The sequence below is a fragment of the Anarrhichthys ocellatus genome, unplaced genomic scaffold (genome assembly GCF_004355925.1).
Source record: "Anarrhichthys ocellatus isolate YVR2014 unplaced genomic scaffold, GSC_Weel_1.0 scaffold5, whole genome shotgun sequence".
Taxonomy (NCBI): Eukaryota; Metazoa; Chordata; class Actinopteri; order Perciformes; family Anarhichadidae; genus Anarrhichthys; species Anarrhichthys ocellatus.
Genome location: NW_022280035.1, coordinates 11,732,311 through 11,753,671, shown reverse-complemented (window position 1 = coordinate 11,753,671; position 21,361 = coordinate 11,732,311). Strand labels below are relative to the sequence as shown.

General features: G+C 43.7%; 1 protein-coding gene across 1 annotated transcript; it reads left to right on the top strand.

The window, feature by feature from the left end:
* Window positions 1–143: 143 nt before the first annotated feature.
* fignl2 (fidgetin like 2) lies at window positions 144–16,690 on the top strand. The gene is made up of 3 exons (XM_031845549.1): window positions 144–288; window positions 1,908–2,048; window positions 12,178–16,690. The coding sequence occupies exons 2-3, from the start codon at window positions 2,024–2,026 to the stop codon at window positions 14,223–14,225; spliced, it is 2,073 nt and encodes a 690-aa protein (XP_031701409.1). The 5' UTR covers window positions 144–288; window positions 1,908–2,023; the 3' UTR covers window positions 14,226–16,690.
* Window positions 16,691–21,361: the final 4,671 nt, after the last annotated feature.

The following is a 21,361-nucleotide window of genomic DNA, read 5'->3' as shown; positions in this document are numbered from 1 at the left end:
GAGAGAGAGAGAGAGAGAGAGAGAGAGAGAGAGAGAGAGAGAGAGAGGGGGGGATGGGAGATCCATGGGGGAGGGGAGCTGAGTACTCACTCTGTTGTCACTGGCTAGAGAGAGAGATAGAGAGAGGGAGGGAGAGAGGTAGAGAGAGAAAGAGGGAGGGAGGGAGAAAGAGTGGAGTTGTGTCCCATATGTGGAAAAAAAGCATAGCAGTGTACACACGAGTCTGGTCTGCTCCAGGGATTATCGTAGCGCTTTCAGATCTGATGGGGGACATGCAGGCATGAATAGGTAAGGCTGCCTGTCTTCTCTGCATCTCTCTGTTGATCTGCTGTCACAGCCTGCTGCTCTCCCTGCTGTTTGACTTGGCTCCGCTGGCTGGCTGAAGTTGGAGGTGGACTGGTGCTGAGCGTGTTATAGCAGCTCTCCTCTTTGGACACTGATCATGAGACATTTCTCTGAGCAAACCAAACCTCTGAAATCTGCCTTCTCCTCTCAGCCTTTCTCTGAACTGTGCAAGGACAGAGTTGTGTTTGTTTTAAGTGGAAGTTGCGGTTTGCTGCCCGTGTGCAGTTAGTTATTCTGGGCTGAGTGTTAAAAGTTGACTGTCCAACAGAAGGAGTCGTATTCGGAGGCAGTGTTGTATGTAAAGCCTGTTGGTGTCCAGGGACAGCCGTGTGGTCATTGCGTAATTTCTGTTCCATGTGAAACAGTGTATGATTGAATATGAACTGGCTTTTATGACTTGTTTTGTTTTTATACATACTAAGAAAAAGATTTTCTGTGACAGTGAAATAATGTAAAGCAATGTTAAATACTCTGAAGTTGTTTTATATATTTGAGTTTGTATTATGCATTGCTAAGGATTTCGTTTTTTCAGTAGATACATTAGCTTCATGTTTCGTTATACATGGTCTGTATATTTACAGAAACAGGTTAATTTGTTGTTAAAAATGTTTTCACATATTTTAAATACTGGAAGACTATTTCAATCACCTCTCTATTGATTTACACTACATCCTCTGAAGCAGCATAGCAGCAATGAGGATAGAAAATATGGATTGTTTTCCATAGAACTGAGAAAGAACCCAAATGGCCGTTGTGAAAAAAAAATACTTTTCCAGATTATTTTTAATCTCCTTGGTTTGCTCAGAGAGGTGCCTCATATCAGAATAAATAGAGAGAAACTGTATTAAACTGTGCATGATTAAAATATGACATTTACAGCACAAACCAGAATAGAGATAGACTATATTTCATTTTGAAAATGGACAATCATAGTTGGTTGAATACATTTTGTTTTTTTTAAACTGCATGATTGTCAATCCACCTCAAACAGAGGCGTCTTCATTTTCTTTAAATGTGCAAAATAAAACTTTAAAATGATAAGAAACATTTTTTCCTCTGCATTTTGCTTATGCAGCTCCAAAAGTGTCCGGTCTCCTAAGAATGCAGTCTTTATTGCCCCAGTGCACAGAGCAATGGTATGCATGACTCTTTTTGTGAGGCAGATTTAGAAAGCCCTCTTTAGAGGCTGAACACAGCTTCACAATCAGCTTAATGCCTGCCTATAATGAATACCCTTCTGTGTGTCAATTTGGCAGACTGTGTGTGTGTGTGTGTGTGTGTGTGTGTGTGTGTGTGTGTGTGTGTGTGTGCGTGTGCGTGTGTGTGTGTGGATTCTGTTTGTGTTACACTGATAGGGCTCTCAGGTTGGTCGGTAATTCTATCATACTCTGGACTGTGTGTTTGTGTGTGTTTAAGTTTGTGTTGCTGTGTGAGCTTGTGCAAAAGGGTTGGTTGACATGTGAGTGTTTGTCCAGACATTGTGCAGCAGCCTATAACTGCCTCACCTCTCTCTCTCTCTCTCTCTCTCTCTCTCTCTCTCTCTCTCTCTCCCTCTCTCTTAGGGCTGTTCTGTTGTCAGTGCGAGCTCATGCTAGTGATGGACTACAGCCGGACGGACGCTAACCTTAGCTGGCTTTCACAAAACAGCATTCCGCCTTACTGAGACCAGCTCCACAGAATGCTGAGTCCTATTGTCCCCTATAGTGAGTACACTACAACCTTCTTTCTCTCTACCTTACCACATCGAAAAGCTTCACTTCACTTAGTTGGACTTTGCCTGAATCAATGAACCCCCCACTTCTAAATATAAGTGGGAGTAGACACTGTGTTCAGTATTTTGCAAACAAGGAAGAAATGCACAGGTAACTGTGAAAATGTGCAAGCGTCATTGCAGAAACCTGACTTTTTCCTTGACGTGCACTGTGGAAATGCTAAACCCTGGACACCGACCCTCTCTGAATGTTTCATCAACAGGCAGAAGACACCAATGGGGAAGGAAGAGGGACAGAGGGAGGTTTGAGGGATGATGGTTTAAGCAATAGAAACCCCTCGGTTCTGCCAGTGTCAGTTTACCAATACAGCTCAGGACTTAACACCACACATGCTGCCTAATGCTCTCCCCCCTTTTCCCCGTTCTCTCCTTTCTCCCTTCAATGCTGACCTAATAACCGACGTGTCCAGTTTTGTCCTTCCCCTTTGCACCCTCTCACCAGGTTTCATTTGAGTCCAGTACTCTGGCTCTCCAAAACAGCATTGTTTGCCGGCCAGCATGGGGCTGCCTCCGTGGCCTCGGCCTCAAGAGCCCCTTTTTTTCCAGCTCTTTAATTTACCTCAAAGGAGCATTATTGGCATGACAGTTAAAAGAGAAGAAGGAAAAATCAAACAGAATGGTTCAATTAAAAAGTATTACTTAATAATTGATGGCAAAGTCTGTGTAAGGCAAGTATGTGATGAGAAATCATACTGGACGAAACAGCCTGATGAAAGCCGATGTTTGACAGTAACCATGACACTTTGTTTGCTCTTTAAATTTTGCTTTGTAAATGTCACCCTGGAAATGAAGTGAATGTTATTATTCGCCCACTCACAAGATGAGTGAAATTTCAAATTGTTGCCAGCCGAATAAGCAGTTGACCGTATGTGTTGTTACGGAACATGTCCTTTCACAAGTGGCTCTTGATGATGTTGATGTAATGCCTGTTCTCCCAGAACATGTCATGGTTTTTTTTCTTCCTTTAAAGATGTTTATACCTTTTAAATCCAGCGGATTTGTTTCAAATATAACTGATGGACCAATAATTTGCAAGAACATGCATATACTTATTGTGCTTCCCATCAAGGCCTGTTTAAGTGGTTGTTCCATCAGCTCCCTGCACCCTGCTAGTCCACACTGACTGAACACACTCTCCCTGCTGCTGAAGAAGAAAGCACGTCCAAGAATGTCACAAACTGCTGGTAGAATAGTTTGCATGCTTTCAGCGCCTGCACAGGGCTTGTCCTTCATGGGAATCTTCTGGTACGCTTCGTACTTGCCTTTGTGTGTGATTTGCTTTTACGTTCGGGATGCACAATGATGGTTTTCCTCTGCTTTGTCAAGAAGCTTCGCAGTTCTTCATGTGTAGAGTATCTCTGTCCTGCAGCGGTCAGATCGTTTCAGAACAGCCTGCTAGTGTGTGTGTGTGTGTGTGTGTGTGTGTATGTAGACAGAGGGAACGTATAAGCGCAAACAGCAGTATTATGTAGTCTTGTTGTTGACTCTCAGACCAGTGACACACAAACAGACCTCTGTGCTCGCTGGTGACACTGCAGCTCACTGTCTTTTACTTAAAGACTGTAGTCATGATTCCGCTGAGTAAAAAATACAACTGTGAGGGTCTTTGCATGTGCCGGACATGCGAAGTCTCTCACCTCCGTGTTGGAATCCCCAACAAATATTTGTGGGAATGTTGAGCATTCACACTTTCCAATGCTATTTCTGACTCCTGCTGTTGGCATTTCTGCCCCTGCACATAGATGGGTCCCAGCGTGTAAATGCACACATGGTGACAAATAGTTAGGACAGGTACACCCACGAGCATACTTCACTCTTTGACACCAGGACTGCCCTACACATCTAGTCCTAATGATTTGGATCCAGCATTAAGCCAGTGTGTGTGTGTCCCATTGTTCCCCCGTGTGTCCGGCCCTTGGCTCTTGTCTCCGGCCAGTCCGGAGGACTTCAAGCTGGGGTGAGCAGCCATGGCCGGACCTGAGAAGAAACCTGAGAGAGATTCCAGGGGCCATGGATACTCCTGGTGGGATTTGGTGCAAAGAATCTGTAATCTGCACTTCAAACACACTCTTAAATCAGTCCCAGGCCGCCAACCCAAGAGTGCCCTAACTCTTGTTGCTGGGGCCCCCGCTGGTGTAGCGATACCTTTTCTTTTAAAACAACACACACACACTCACACACACACACACAGAGCAACTACACACCGGAGTCCAAATCTGGCAGTTTTTATAGCTCTCCTCTGACTGACCCCTCTCCTTTCTCTCGCTGGCTCTGTTTTTATGTTTTGTGCAAGTGTCTTTGTGAATGACTCGACTAAGTCATGGAGTAGTTTGTATAGAAAAAAAAGAAGTAGATCTCATCCTGGCTCATCCTGGCTCATCCTGAAGGAGCAGGCTGGAGGGCTGCGCCAGCGTCTATTCCTTTTGTAGGCAGAGGGGTATGAGTGCTGCAGTGGAGGGGCCTGTGAGGCCCTTCAGTAAACACACAGCCTGCCAAAGTGTGTGTCTGAATAAGCGCCAAGATCATTAGTGTAGGGTGTGAATGGGCTCTAATTAGCCCCCAGTGTGTGTGGTTGTGTGTGTGTATATGTCTGTGTGTATGTTGTGCATGCGTTTGTGTCCACAAGAAAAGAAGGTGAGGGACCCAGGGCCCTGTGAGTCCACTGGCCCTGGGCTCTGTCTCTCTAAGGGTTCATCAGCTCATTAAGGAGACCTCCGCTCCCGTTAAGGGCCCAATTAAGAAGCAAGGTGGTGAGGCTCATTTGGATGGCAACACTTCACTGGATTCCTGAGGCAGCAGAATTCAGAGCTCGACAATGAGACACGACTTCTTTCACACTAGCAGAGCTAATTAGTTAATGACCACGCTTGAGAAATAACATACTTTAATCGTTATGCCATTCGGTGTTTGTAGTGCAGGGATAAAAAATAAAAAATGCACTGCCACAGAGGGAAATGTGTTTGTTCATATATTGAGCTTCCTATAATTTGGGTGTGTACCAACAGAAAACAACAAATCCCAGAGCTGTCCATGTGCTGAGAGTATAAGATGGGAGCACAGAGGGGCCTGGGGATTTGGACAGAGAGGGGGGAATGCAACATGCTCACTGGGAATGGGGGCCGAATAAGGGAGGTGGAGATGCAGAGAATCGGGGCAAGAAGGAGATTGCAAGGAAAAGAGCTGAGGAGGGGGAGATAGAACAGAGATTGGGCGAGTGAGACAGATGGAAGGGGTGATTGGTCATCACAGAGCCTTTGGACAGCTGTTCTCTGATATATTAGTGGACACAATGACCTAAAGCCAGCCTGCAGTCACAGAAAATAGGGCCCCTGTTTTTCATGAAGGGGAGGGGGGTTGTACGGGGGTGGTGGTGGACAGGGTTCTGCCATTTGTGGACGTGCGTTAGCAGGCACGGGGGATGGGGGAGTTGTTTCTAAAATTACGAGCATGAAGTGACGTATCCAGCAATTAATCTGGAGGCTTTCTAGTTTTGGAGAGTGCTGAGGAAAGGGCTGTAAAATGAGCATGCTCTCAGATGGGAGTTTGCTTTTTGCTGCACTATCATTAGCAATTCTAAACACGTTTGTCAATTAATCAATGTTTAACAAATCCCATCAAGTAGTTTGGCTACTGCTGCCCTCCATCTCCTCTGCAAAACAACAACTTTTAATGACTCCGAATATTCGTTCGCCCACTAATGAATTTCAGATTCACCCCATGGAAGCTTGTTTTATTCCGTTTATTGACTGGTTCTGAACAATAATTATGTTTTATTCCATCAAAATTAGTAGTAGTACAAGGGCGCTATGATTTTAATTATCTTAAAAATACTCCTTTTCTTCCAATACAACCCTATTAGGTGCACACACTGACAAAAACTATTCTGACATCATTCAAAAAAGGGGGACGAAACAAAAAATAGAGTGAGTGAAAGTGTCATTCTGATACATGGAGTACAGACAGTTTATCCACTGAGAGAGGAAGGTACAGCGATAGGGGGAGAGAGAGAGAGACTCACACAGAGGACATCCCTCAATGCCACTGCAGGAGATGGGCTCCTTCCTCCTGGGATTCGACTGGTGAGGCGTGTTTGAAAAGAGCTGCGTCTGCTTGTGCACTGGGCAGCAGGTGTGAAAGCTCCCCACCAGAGCTCCCGCACTCTTCTGTTATTACATCTTTTTAGGGCCATGAAAGAGAGCGCAGATGAGCCAGAGGGAGCGAGAGGCAGAGAGGGAGTGTGGGATTGTGTTTCCTTTGATTGATAGTAGCCCTGTGACTAACACATAGATTTATAATAATTTTCCCTAGCAATGCCCAATTATGCATGTCTGATGAATTATGATCCCTGTTGTCCGGTGTGCGCATTATCCCTGTGTTAAGGTGCTTTGGGAAGGGCCTCTAGGACTGACCTCAAACTGCCTTTAACAGTTTTTTGACAAAACCCCACACGATGAGGTTATTCAGCATCTGTGGGGGGAATATTGTACAATATACATATTTCCACAATATATGTAAGGTGTTCACCATCATTTCTTTTGTATTTTGGTAAAAAATGCAAGAGCTGTGAAATGTGTATTTCATACCAAAGTGAGAGAACATCCAGAGACAATTCTCCACTGTCTCAACCTGCCACACCGTGAATTGTGGCCGGCCTCTCAGATTGGTGTTTTTATGACAGACCAGGTATGCAGCGGCAGGACGGCAGGAGACTAGTGAGAATGTCCTGGCTGATATTAGTCTCATAAATCACAGTGAACTTGAGAACAGACAAGTTAAGGGGCTTCAAGAGTGAACAACAAATCAAGATAACAAACACTAATAAATAACAGATTCTAAATGCGCCTCCCTTTGCACACAAAACTCAGCTCATGACTGTACAAAGCAGTTGTTTTGGCTATGTTTGCTTAAAAGCACAGACGTGTTTGAAAAATGCTGGAGAAAGACGTCATTTCTTCTACATATTTATGTGCATCAAGCAGGAGTTTCATCCTATAACTCATTGATTAGCTTGCACTTGCTGAATACATAACAACTGATGCAGTGATCACAGCACCAAGTTTGTGATTTATCAGCACAAATATAGTGTCTGTCACACGCTGCCCTTCTCTCCACTTTCTGCCTGTCATTCTCATTCGGTACGGCTCTGTTCTTTGTATTGTAACTGCATTCATTTGACGTTTTTCTTTTTAAAGTGGCTGGTTCTGAGATGTTTCTAAATTGAATCCCTGACATACTACCACAACAGCCGGAGCAGCATTCACAAAACAATTGGACACTGCAGCTTTCTGTTTAGAAATATTGAAAGAATTTTGTTTTTGGCAAAGTGAGTTCACACCCTAAACAGAATTACCCTTTCATTGTGGAGGTCTTTGGGGTCAGCAGATTCGTTTAGAGCAGAAAGAGCTGGGTTTGGCTGCAGTTTCTCCATATGAGGACAACGTTTTGATTCTTTTTTTGTTCATTTCTTCTTTTATATACTGTGCAATAATGTGATTACAAAAGGAGTGAAGACAAGTACATGGAAACATAAACATCCAATGGAGATAAAGCAAAGCAAACCAAAGACAAAAGACAAAAACAGCTTTAATCCTGCAGTAGATTCTTACCTTTTTCTTGGTGCAATATATTTTGTAATTGTCAAGTTGACCAGCAAAGCAGGTCTGCATCATGAAAGCTCTTGTTATTAATGTTTTATATAAGATTAGAAATAGAGGATGACAGGATTTATAGATCTATGTACAAGCACAATGCTCTCCCTAATTCGTGCCTGTGCGTGGAGGTTGTACGATGGAGTGGATGTTGGTAGTTTTCTCTGGGTGGGTGGGGGTAGATCTCAGCCATGAATAGAGCCCTGATTTGATTGATCCACAGTGCTCTTGTTTACAAGCGGCCTCTTCACAATCGGCACAGTTTAATAGCACACTGTCCCAGAAGGGTTGTTGCATCCATGTCCGTTTTGTTCCTCGGGGCAGGGAAAACAAAAGTGCCGGGAAGGGAGAAGGGGAAAGCAACCTCAGGGGAGCAGTGAAACGGCACTGGAGCCCTCCGTCTCGAGGCTTCCTGCCAAGATAACGTTTCAACTCACCCACTAATACTTCTTTTATAGGAAACCAAAACACAGTCTAGAGTTCTACCTGCCTAAATAGGCCAAACACTGCTCCGGTTACACCGTGTCAACATGACATTCGGGGACTTTGTAGATGGCAGATTGTGGCATTTAAAGACAGAAATCTCAAATGAAGCTAACATGCTCCCTCTGAGCCATAAGTAGTCTAATTTTGATTTTTAGGGCCTCCTTAAAGTAAAGCTGGTTTCTGCTGAAGAGAGCCATGCCACTGTCTTCATCACGGCCTCCGACAATAGGATGCAGCTCACACAGGTCCCTCAATAAATCCCAGGCTGACACAAAAGCTGTCAGTGGACTGCTGCTGAATAGATTAATAAGATTTCCATAATTAGATAGGCCCCTGACAATAGGATCCTTTAGGCTTTGTCTCAGGGCCAACTGGATTGCAGAGCCGCGCACGTCTGCTGGACGGACTTTCACTACAATGGCCGCGAAGACAGTAAGGCGGTCAGCAGAAGAACATCTGTCTCTCCTGGGGCCGAGAACACACACCCACACACAGTGGGAAGTTTCATGTGCATACACACAAGGTTCTTATCAAGCTCCTTGAAGCCAAGTAAAGGTCAACAGAAAAGTAGTCTCCTCACTATTTTATGTATACTTCAACCAATTGCTGTTTACCATAAATTCAACAGCACAACTGATAAATGATAAAATATATTAGATACTCCAACAGACTCCTTTCTGACTAGATCACAGCGCAGCTTTACTTGATGGCAACAAAGACCTCCAAAATGATTGAATGAGTGCAGGATTGCCATCTTAAAACATACTGAGGTCCTTATTCATTCTTAGTAAATGTGTTTGTTTTATTAATCCATAATCCACCTCTAATGTGAGTAAGATTGAGTTGATGGGGGTGTGGCAGGAGAGAGAAATGTTAAAGCGTTTGGAGATGAAAATTGTATAAGTGAAAGTTGGAACATGCAGTTGCAACATTACATCTAGATTAGAAAATTCCCAAATGATTTTAGCAGTTTGTGTTGTCTGTGTTGTATAGGATCATTTAAAATCTAGCATGGCAGTGCTTTAAATCTATATTTAAATGAATCTAATGATTGCACTGCTACCCACAGTACGTCCACATTGTCCTGATTTCCTGCTTCTAATCTTAGCTTTCTTCCTGCCCCTCTAGTGAATTAATCTACATGATTGCTCTGATTTAAGCAGAAGTGTAGATTAGAGCTTGCTCAGTTTATTGTGGAGCGCCACTGCTCTAAAAACCACAATCCAGCCGAGGCCAAGATCTAATTACATGGAAAGGGCTAAACTGCTCTGCAACCCTGCTGTTTTCATCAGGGAAGTGAATGGCAGCCTATCGCTCGCCTAACTTACTGCGTACATACAGAAAGCATTATTGAGTAGAATGCACTTTTTTAGAAAGTAATTACTCTCAGATTTAATATGGTTCTTCAGTTGTGCACAGTTGGTCCTTACGCTGGTCAAGGGGGTAGTGTGAGAGAAGTCCGTTCTGTATCGGTGCTACTCTGATGATGGAGTGGACAGCAGTTAGCCTGCCTCACTGAGTCCTCTAATGTCCGCTCCAGTCCGCTTAGAGAGGACGAAGCGCCTGCTGTCCACTCCTTCCCCTCCCTCTTCCATCCCTACCTCCCCGCTGCAGGTTTTATGAGCTCCCCTGGGCTCTCATCCATCTCTGTCACACACAGGCCCCATTATTGGGGCTCACTGGTTGGGCTGCAGATGGGAAGGGCCTGCAGGACATATATGGTTTCTGCAGCCCGGACAAAGACCTGCGAGTCAGACCACAGAAATATGTGGTCATCTGGGTGTGGACGAGACAATGTCTTCAGCATGTTTGTAAAAAAAAAGTGAACAGAGTGTGAGAATGTTCCTTTACCTCTTGCTGTGGAGGATGTGTGGGTTGACTGAAGCTTCGGGAAGTACTTGAACTGGTTTGGCCATTGGGAATTCAAGGCAGTGGATTTGAATATGAAGGACATGATAATCCAACGGCCATCTGGTCTGCTGGTCTCATCTGACTGAATAAATAACGGGAGTAATCTGAAAACACACATGGTGAGGTTTGGAAAGCGGGTAAAGAAAGAGGGCAAAGTTAAGGAGTGAGCTAGAGAGGGCAGCAGCACAATCGCAGGCTGTGGATATTGAGATTTGATTTAAATGGCAATAAGAAGCCTGGCTCCACACACGCAGACAGCCATGAATAATGAATCAACAGCCGTCCACTGGAGGAACAGCAGAGAGGCCAGCAATGACGGCTTTTTGCTCTATTCCTTTTTACCTCCCTGTCTCTGGCTGGAGTAGTCCTCACCTCAGGGTGAATCATGACACTTCAATAATGCCAAGCTATGTATGGAATGTCAAGCGAATGCGTCAGCAAGAGGTAGCGCTAGTCTTCATGAAATACACAATTCTATTACTATCCTACTGTGATAAAACTCTCGCATAAACACATATTCTTCAGATGCGAAAATTCACAGTTGAACATGCAGGCACACTAAAACATGGGCTTGAGAAGATAAACAGAATAGTGTGCAAACACAGATTAGCAGATGCATTGTTTACTTGAGTCGTTAGACATATGCATGTTCCGCTCATTTCAGATGTCAATGTCAGTTGAATGTTTTACTGGATAATAAGCCCTTTGCATGAGGGGACATGAAGGGAAAACAATTCATGGAACTAAATCTCTCTTTCGACTGCCCTCTCTGCTGTTAGCTCAGCGATGTGCTCGGTGCGTAGCAGCCATGATCAATCAGAGCTCAGCCGGTGCTGAAGTCAGCCAGAGGAACGGACATTCCACTTTCCCAATGTTCCATGGGAGACTGTGCTGATGAATAGCACACTATGCTGCAAATCCAAACCCAACCCCCTCTTGCTTTCTCTCTTTTTCTTTCTTTCTGTCTTTCTCACTCTCTCCACACCACTGTCCGCACACACACACACTCTCTTTCCCTCCCTCCCTCCCTCTGTCCAGCCGGCCACTGGGCCTTTGGAGCTCTGGTGTACGGTGGGTGGGTGGATTGGTGGGTGGTAGGTGGGGGTGCAGGGCGGAGAGAGCAGGCATTCAGAGCAACATGCACGGGGAGATAACAATAGGTCCTCTGGGAGACCTGCAGATGTTAGCAGTACAGGGAATAGTGGTGGGATCATATTGCTATACTCCAACATGGGAAACTGCAAAACAACACATCCAACGTACTGATCTGCCTGTACTCTTTTTCTTTCTGCAGCTTTCTCTTTCTCCATTCACCTCCCTTTAACCTTCCTATCCCTCTCTGGGAAATGTGAGCCCCTTCTGCTAGCATAAATGATGGCAACACTGAAAAAGATTATTTTCCAAACAGAAGAAAGGCAATTTCTTTTCACTGGCTGCTTGAAGAGGAGGGGCTCAGACCATGTGTCACTGTGCACAGGATAGTGGTCATTGACAAATGTCTGCTAATACCACTTTGCACCGTCTAGTTTACTAATTCATTTTAAACCGAATATAGACTATTATGATGAAAATAAATAAGGAATAAACAGAGGGTACAGGTGTCGCAGCATGGTGAACAGCTCTTTAACAAAGAAACACAAACTAAAATAAAAGTCTCTGCTGTATCTCAAGTATTGCAGAGTATGTGTACAATTCAAAATTTAACATTGAAAGAGCCATTTCACAAAAATTATATGTTATTATAACAGCATATTATATTATATTTTAAATTATTATATATATATATATATATATATAGGCAATCAATCTTATAGGAAAGCTCTTCTCTATGTGTTAGTCACAGGAAAGGAATCATAGATGCTAAATTGACTTAGATGTATTTACATCCATGATTGCAAAGCTGCTCAGTTTTCTACCAAAGTTCTTCATTCTTACTCCACCAATAGACTATTTTCTGACATAATTGCAACTATAGGAAAATCATGACCTGGTTCCCCTGTGTGTTTCTTTTGACAGGCCTGTTAAAGATGCACTGGAACCCAGAGCATGCCCAGCCTCTCAGCCAGTGGCCTGAGCAGCACTTGGACGTCTCCTCCACCACCTCCTCTCCAGCCCACAAGTCAGAATTGTACTCTGCTCGCGGTCGCAGCGGCTACAACCACGCCTGGGCCAATGATGACATCTCTGCTCTCACAGCCTCCAACCTGTTGAAGCGCTATGCTGAGAAATATTCTGGCGCGCTTGACTCACCGTATGACCGGCCACCTACTCTGGGCGCCTACCCAGAGCCAGGGGCCTTTGGGGGCCTCAACACCCCAAAGGCTGAGCTGGAGCCCTGGCCACTGACGCACAATACTGATGCCTCCTATTCCCTGGTGCCCCCTGGAGGCCATGACAGCCTCTCGGGTTCAAAGGCCATAGCCACCTCTGCAGGCCCTCCAGGGGTTAGTAGTGTTTCGGTGGTGAACAGTAACCTCTCAGACTCGGGCTACAGTGGCAGCAGCTCCTGCAGTGGCTCCAGTGAGTACCCCTCTAGCTACAATGGCACCTATCTCTCCTCAGGGTACTGTCCCCAACCCGGTGCAGCACTTCCCCCTGCCTCCCTCCACAGTCTCCAATCCACCACCACCCTAGTGCCCAGCTATAGCCCCACCACACCTGTCTATAGCTACCCCCCTAGCACATACCCTCCCCAGACCAGCCTTGCCCCCAGCTACAGCCACCCCTCTGCAACTTACCTTCCCTCAGGTCTGCCAGCCCCTACTCCAGTTCCCTCAAGGCCCACAGTTGTAGGAGGCAGCTATAGTTACCAGATCACCAACCTTGGGACATCTGATTCTGAAGGGACATTAAAAAGAAAAGCATTTGAGATGAGTATAGAAGAGGATGAGAGCGCAGACGGGTCTCGTTACAGGAAATATAGCTATGACCCCTTGAAGGCTGGGGGAAACTCACCCTACAGTGTGAATGACAAAACAGAGTGCCGGGGAAATGGCTTCAGTAGTTCAGGCAGCACAGACCCTCATACCTTCAAGGCCAGTAAGCCCTCCTCCCAGCCCCTGGTGTCTCCTCAATATGGGGCAGCTGGGGAGTACAGCCCCCCTGCAGGCATGACGGGGGAAAATGGCGTGGCAGAGCAGGGCTTCATCCAACAGCAGCAACAGCACCGCTCCCAGACCCACAAACGCCCCCCATTGTGTGCTCCAACTGTTGAGACTATGAAGAGCCCAGACCCCCGACTGTTGGACCTTGTCAATGGGGAGTTACTGGACTGCAGCCCAGCTCTGGGCTGGGGCGAGCTGGCTGGGCTCACCCATGTCAAGGCTGCCCTGGAGGAGGACCTGCTGTGGCCCGTGTTGAGGCCCAGTCCAGTGATGCGGCCTCCAAGAACCGTCCTGCTCTTTGGCCCCCGAGGAGGCGGTAAGACGACGCTGACTCGTTCTTTGGCCTCACAGTTGGGGGCCTCCTTCTACCGGTTGAGTGGAGCCATGCTGGCCTCTAAAGGGAAGGCTGAGGCAGAGCACATTCTGGGCTCTCTTTTGCAGGTGGCAGGGGCACGACAGCCCTCAGTTGTGCTGCTCAGCCAGGTGGAGGCCATGGAAGAGGAGGGGCTGAGGCAGATGCTGCTGACCACCCTGGAGAAAGCCCAGGTGGGAACCACAGGTCTGGTGATTCTTGTATGTGCCACCGGAAGGCCAGATCTGCTGCAAGATGCAGTGCATCGGAGCTTTGCCAAACGATATCACGTTGGGCTGCCAGATGTTGGTATGCGCAGGCAGGTGCTGCTGCAGGCGCTGTCGCCCCAGGGCTGCAGCCTAAGCGAGAGGGAGCTGAGTGCTGTGCTGCAGCGCACAGAAGGCTTCTCCGTGTGGGAGCTGCTGCAGCTCTGCCAGCAGGCACTCTCCTCAGCATCCTCCCCCTCTGGGGCCATGCATGGCCACCCCTCATCCTCCAAACCCCCAGCCTTCACGGACTTTGAGAATGCCTTCTGCAAGGTGCGCCCACACACCACCACAAAAGAACTGGACACTTGCATAGAGTGGAGCAAGATGTATAACCACTGAGAAAGCAGCCGGTCACTGTACTTGGACTCCTCGTCTTTGCTTTGACATGGAAAGCCATGGGAATGTTTTCTTGTTGTTCTGTAATTACAGATTATGCAGCCAAAAGAGCCAGAGAAGCTCAACGATACGATACGTTGTTTTACTGGCAGAAGCATGCCATGGTGTGCTGTTTTTTTCCCGTATGAATATCCACAATACTTTTTTTCCCCCAAAGAAAATAAAGAGGAATAGGCCTTGTTGAGTGGGGTAGTGTATTAGTCTTTTGGCCAATGGGAAAATCAGATTATATACTATTTGGATACTCTCAGAGATCCTGATTAGCCTTGGTCCGGGACAAAATCAATTATTTGTTGCTAGGTGACGTGGTCCAAGATTATGGATAATCAGGGTTTGGAAAATCCCCCCTTTGACTGCTACTCTCAGGATCCTATTTATTGCCAGTCCACTTCCATGTTATCTTAATGTTGATTTAGTCATTGGATTGTCACTAATTATTCAGTAAGAAGAGCTCGGGATCAGAAAGAAAGATTCAAGTAAACCACAGTTTTTGACCAAAAATATTTCAATCCAAATGCATCAACAGTATTGCTATATTTCTCAAAACGGACTGGTCCCCAAAATAATAATAAATAATAAATGAATTAATCTTTCTCAAATCTAAACATGCTGCTGTTGAGTTGTTCAAGTAAAACCTTGCAGTCACTCGACATTTTTGGTCGTAGAAATACTTCACACATATCTTTATTCAAGTCGCCAATAGTACTACATTTGACTGACATCATAACTTCCGCAAACACATATGTTCTTGATCTCACATTCCTCATCATCTGCAGTTATCCTGAGAATCTCACCTACAGAACAAAATGTGTACCTACAGCGTGTCTGTTTTCTCTTTCACTTACTCCTTTTGTTTTCTTAGTATGTAGTCTTGTTTGAAATGCTCAGGAAGAATTTCTTTACCTCAGAAATATGAAATAAAGAATGTACGTAATCTTAGGGTCTTAGTAGAGAGTGGCGTGGAGCGAGAGAAAATAGCGAGGAGAAACAGTCTTGTAATACCCACCACCGCTGGGCTTTTACCTCGGAGAGAAACTTGAATATGCTACAAAGAGTAACATTGAATGTAATTCAGGTATTTCAAAGGATATTTGATGCCATAAATCCATGTATTATTATATATGAATATATAAACATGTTTTCTTTTCTGTTCTTTAACCCTTTATTTTTATTGTAGTTTATGGTGGAGTGATGATTGTCTTCAAGAAATGCTATGTAGTAGACAGAAAATATTCCTGTTTTTGTTGGACAAACTGTTCACTGCTAATCCCTGTATTGTTTAGTGTTTACATATCCTGTATATGCATGTCTGCGGTTACTAGTTTTACGGCTGCAAAATACCATTTATGAATGTAAATACAAGGCACACAATCACACATGTGCACACACCGTGGACATCTGAGCACAATAAGAAAACAAAGAAAACACAGATGAAGAATCTGCTTAAAGATTAAGTCTTTATGTACCTGTCAGCAAATCCCAAAGTCTAAGAATTTACACTTTACGTGTACATATTGTGGATGACCACAACATGTAGACAATCCAGACAAATCTCTCCTTTTCCACCAGTCCCACAGTTCTATTTTAACAAGCTGGAAAATGCTGGTCACTGGAATGCTGGTACAGAGGTCGTTCATGTTAGACTGTTGCTATGGTCCTGAGGAGGTATACACAGAGTGATGTAATATTTCCCACTGCCCCTTCCTCCCTCTGCCTCTCCCTCCCTCCCTCATCATTATTTTTCTCTTTTTCTCTCTCCCCAGTGCAATCTCATTAGATTGGATTGCCCCCTGGCCACGAGCCCCAGTGGCCATGTGGCGCTGCAGCCTCTCCCCCCCCCCTTCTTCCTCCCCTTCCCTTATACCGATTCCTCTGGAGTGGAAGTGGTCTGATTGATGTCCAGCAACCCTATATCACAGCGCAGCCATCCCTCTCCAGCTGGTGGCTTCAGTCATGCCATACAGCCAGATCAATTAGAGTGACCCCCTCTGTGCATACTGATCACAGTCTCAGAAACTGAAAACACATTTACAACTTACAAAACAACCCCTGTCTCAAGCGGCATGGTCTAGATAACGCTAGCGATTATTCACATGTAAGTAAATAATAATGATGACTTAAAGGTACAAGTAGCTAACATTTTGATGTTTGTTACGCCCACCACTCCAGACAGTTTGTCCAATAAAACTAGCTTTTATTTTTTACATGTTTTGATCCGTTCTGGCGGTAACTTTGTTTTTGGTTATTGTACATTTTCTGTAACCATTTCTACCTCATTTTTGCGGCATATTGTACATGAAAGTATTTATTTCATGTCTTTTTTGATGTCTGTTTTAAACATGATAATAATGTTCTTTAACTGTAATGGTCTACCTCAGAAAAGACTGTATTTTAAGAGAAGAGTATCACACAATATTAAACAGAATTTGTCCATATTGCATTGCGGTTATTTCTTTGTTTTCTTTCTCCCCTTTCAGCAGTAGAGGGACTGCAATTGACCAGAGTGCAGAATTTACATGATGGTGGTGCTTTCCATATGTACTTGTATCTGTAGCCTGGCTTGACCCCAATGTTAAGGTCGACACAGTTACTTAAACTGATTGCTAAATCGTTTCACGTAGAAACACACAGGACTACATCCAAAGGTTTTGGATTTGACTTCACACATTAGCAGGTAAAGTCAATGTGACAAACGAAATAGGTACATAGTGGGTCCATGCGAAGGTGTGCTGTTGTTAGATTTGAAACAAGCATTTTTGCAGTTGAGGCCATGTGTTGTGAGCGTTTATCTTTGTGCGGCTGAAAGATTAGAATGAAAGCCATGCATGTGTGTTTTTTATGTCTACATGCACATAAGTTTGCCAGCCTGCACGTGCATGTGTTTTTGTGTTGCGGCATCCAGAACAGCAACAGAAGCAGTGCTAGCACACCCCTGAGGTTTCAGGCCCAGCGCCAGAGCACAGAGGTCCTTCATCCCTGTCACTGTCTGTAAACAACTGCTCGTCCCAGCGGCCCGCCCTGTGCTATTTCTGGTCTTTCCTGACATCTTTCAAAGACTCAAAACTAACTAAGACAAGAAGTACATCTGAGAAACTCTGTGCCAAGAATTGAAAGTTTAGTCGAGGCATGAAACAGGATCCCTAGTTATGGATAGTGGTGTCAAAGCTGAGTTCAAAACATCTGCGACTGAATCCCAGTAGAACAGTAATGCTGGTGGTGTTGATGACAGAGTAATTAATGGTCTAATAATGATGCATAGCTCTGTTATAAGCACAACCTTGTTCTGAGGCCGCCCTTCATCCTCTGATGAAGGATAATTGTTTCTGCAGCTGTTTAAAAATTACTTCATTGTTAATAACATAATAACAGAATAAAATAACCTTGCAAAGGTGGAATAGACCATGTTGATATGTGACATTGGTATATGAGTTGAGGCAAATTTACATCTTCCATACTAACTTCACACTACAGGAAACGTTTTGACAATCAAGCATTGAATACACCGGCTGGAGTTTTTCATGTTTTTGTACTTGCAACAGTCACAACGTTGTAAAGGCTTTACCTCCACATGGTGGTATTGCTGTAAGAAAATGTGTAATAGTTGAACAAAGACACTGCTCACACTAACTCCTGCCTTCTATATACTTCCACAGTCTGTGAGTCACTTTCCATCCAGTAAGCAACTGAACACCAGTTTGTCCTTTTTGTCCTGAGTGAATTCTGTCCTGCAGGAAGTCAATCATGTTCTTCTCCCTGCTGATTGGAGGTAATTAGGCGAGCAGAGTTTGTAATTGGATAATATAACATGCTAATGAGCTGCTGTCCTATTTACTCATACTGTGGCAGTGAATAGCAAGACACAGCTCTGCCACACTTTCCTCACTGCGATACAGCTGTAATAAAAACTGATAGTGTTAGAACATTTCACAATAATTAAAAGAAATTATATTGATCAGAATAATTAGCTGTACATAGTTGGGTTTATTAGATGGTCAAGATTAGAAGAATAATTTGCATCATAGCACATTTTAAATAACTTGATGATGTCAAAGGTGTAATTGTAATAGAAACTAAAGCTTTTAGTCACTACATTGTACTCATGGATGCATTTATGACTATTTGGTATGTTTAGTGTTTATGTATTTGTTTTGTGCTGATTGGGATTGAAAAAGATTTCCCCCCATGCATTCAACTTAAATTTCTCCATCATTTTTGTTTTCTTACAGAGTTCATGTGATAAAGTTATTTATGGTAACAACCTTCATAACAAAAGGTCATTCTCTGAATCTCATTTCACACAGGCAGTCCTCTTGTCTACCTTTGCCGTGCTGCTGGTCTTACATTGTCCGGGTCTTGATACTGACAAGGTTGACATCAGAGGAGAGCTCTGACACAGGGTGAGTTAGGACTGCCAGCTGTTAGCAATCAAGTCTATTTTGAAGTTAGGGACACATGGACCCCCAGGGCCATAGCAGCAACTAGCCCAACCCCTCGCCCCCCCCCTCCCAACCCAGCCTACAACCTCCGAGCCCCCTGGTCCCACAGATAGCCCGCACAGCTGTATTGGTTCCAGATGTTGAAAAGTTGCAACAAGGGCCCTTTACCTAAGAGGACCCCAAAAGATGATGGCGGACCTGCACAGTGAGTGATAATGCAGCAAACAATAGTAACACAAAAAAATGATCTGAAGAATTTGTTTGAACACCAAACCTGCAACCAGCAGAAAGCTAAAAAGCTTTAAAGTTTTAAGTGAAAGGTTTTGAATAATATTGTTGAACTCTCGCCTTTGACAGAGGTGGTGCTGCATATTGTTTCAGAGGGAACACTACCACTGCAGACTGCCTTTAGAGACTCTGATCAATGTCATTTAACATGAGATATTGGCTGTTTCATCACAAACATTGGCCTGAATACTAAAGAGTTTAATCTTCATGGTAATTGAGACCGAGTCCATCAGCTCTGCAACATTTGGCAGTTTCGTACAGACTCACAAGACCTAATGAGAGAACACGAAAAAAATGAATCACAACCATCAGATGAAGTCTGCAGCTCCAAGACAGACGAAAAAACTAATCTGAAACCTGGATCGAAACTGCTCAAGTTGTTTGAAAGGAAACGGTCAAATCTTTGCAGCTGCATTGTTTCTGTGTTGGACAGGTCAATCAAAACTCTGAGGAAATTGGGTTTGACAGACGGAATGTCCTGGTAAAATATCTTGGCCTGCCCCCTCTCACATGACTAAAATGTGATCACTGGATAAATAAATAGTAAATAGGTATACTATATGACAACAAGCAAAGCAGAAGGGTCACTGTGAGAATGGCAGCATAATCTGATATTTATAGAATCAGATGAAGGAGTTAACATGAAACTCTTCATGTTTTGGTAATTTCCTTCATGTTGGGTAGTGTGCAGAAGATCTTGTGTGATCTTGCCATGATGGCACCTAATTCCAAACAGACTATTCAACTCATTGTAGATGAGATGTAATGCAGGTCTATACCTCCCTCATGTGGCCAGTCCAAGAAAATATTAAACCATAGGTATTACATGATTGTGCCATGAATCCATTCATATTAGACCCCAAGCGATAAGGCTATATAATAAATATAACAAATCATAAATTTGTCACAGGTGGCTTACAATCTTTACAGCATAAGACACCCTCCGTGCTTGGACCCTTGCAGCAGATAAGGACAAAGTTAACCAAAAAAACCATAAAAAATGTCCTGAGAAAGTCATAGTATATTATATCGAAAAAGTCATAAAAGTCATAGTATAGTATGTCAAAAAGCGTCATGACATAGTATGGTATGGCGTAAAAAGTCATAGTATGTCAAAAAAAAGTCTGAAAAAGCTATAGTAGTATGTGGAAAAAATGTGGTGGTATGGTATGTTGAAAAAAGTCATAAAAAGTCTCAGTATAATATGTCAAAGAGATGTCATAGTATGTTGAAAAAAGTAGTGAAAAAGTCATAATATATAGTGGTTTTAAAAAATTCATGAAATAGTCATAGTATAGTATGTCCAAAAAAGTCATATATCTACAATATCTACAATATGCGTAATTAAAGCTGGCACAGCAATGCGATAATGAAGTGGGTTGTCAGTATTTGTTGGCCTCCTGCCCATCCACACTGATTACACTAGAACCTTCATCTTTTGAGGAGGAATGTGTTTCTTGTATTAAAACAAATAAACATCCTGACTTTGATAGCTCCAAAATATAAAACAAAAACGCTTTTCTTTTAGTTAGTTCTTGTACTCCCTGTACATTAAGAGAACAACAAGAAATATAAATATAACATGTATGCTGGGTTCAACACCAAACAGAACAAAGATGAACACTGCTTTTCAAACAGCAGTTGAAGTGAAAGAAACTGGTCTTTTTAAACCTGGCTCGACGTAGCAGTCTTTTACATTATGAAAGTGCTTCATAAAGACTTATGGAGGACGAGTTGTTCGATGAAGGCCAAACAAACAAACACAAAAACATAGTCGCTCTTAGAATCTGCTGCATCGCAGACAACTCAGAACTCGAAAATGTTCGACCTCCTACTAGAACATGTACAACGGAGCAGCACTCAAAGTCGGAGTTCTATTGTGGTTTTTGAATGAAGCTTCAAATGTGTGTTGTCATATTTTATGATGTCACCACTTTGAAAAAGGGGGGGGGGGAAATGATTTATTGTTATTGTCGTTATATAAATGTATGTTTGTATACTGTTAGATTGCTGCTTTTGTGTTTTGGATCACAGTGACAATTTTATTTTTTAAAGGCTAAACGACAAAAAAATATGGATTGAAGCTGAATATTTTGTTATACATTTTTGGATCTATTGTTTTTCAATACACTTTGTCTGACACTCTTCTCTTACAGAGAGGACTGAGCGGCGTGTCGTGTAAACTTCCCAACTGTTATTGTATTATGTTTGCTGGAGCAGAAATTTGACATGTTTGCTAATTTCCTTTGAACCATCTTTTCTCGGGGAAAAAAAATCTGGATTAACTGGAAAGTGCGCAATTCATTTGCTTTGTGATGACTTGCACTGTGCTGTGGGGTTGTTCCCCTGCCACCC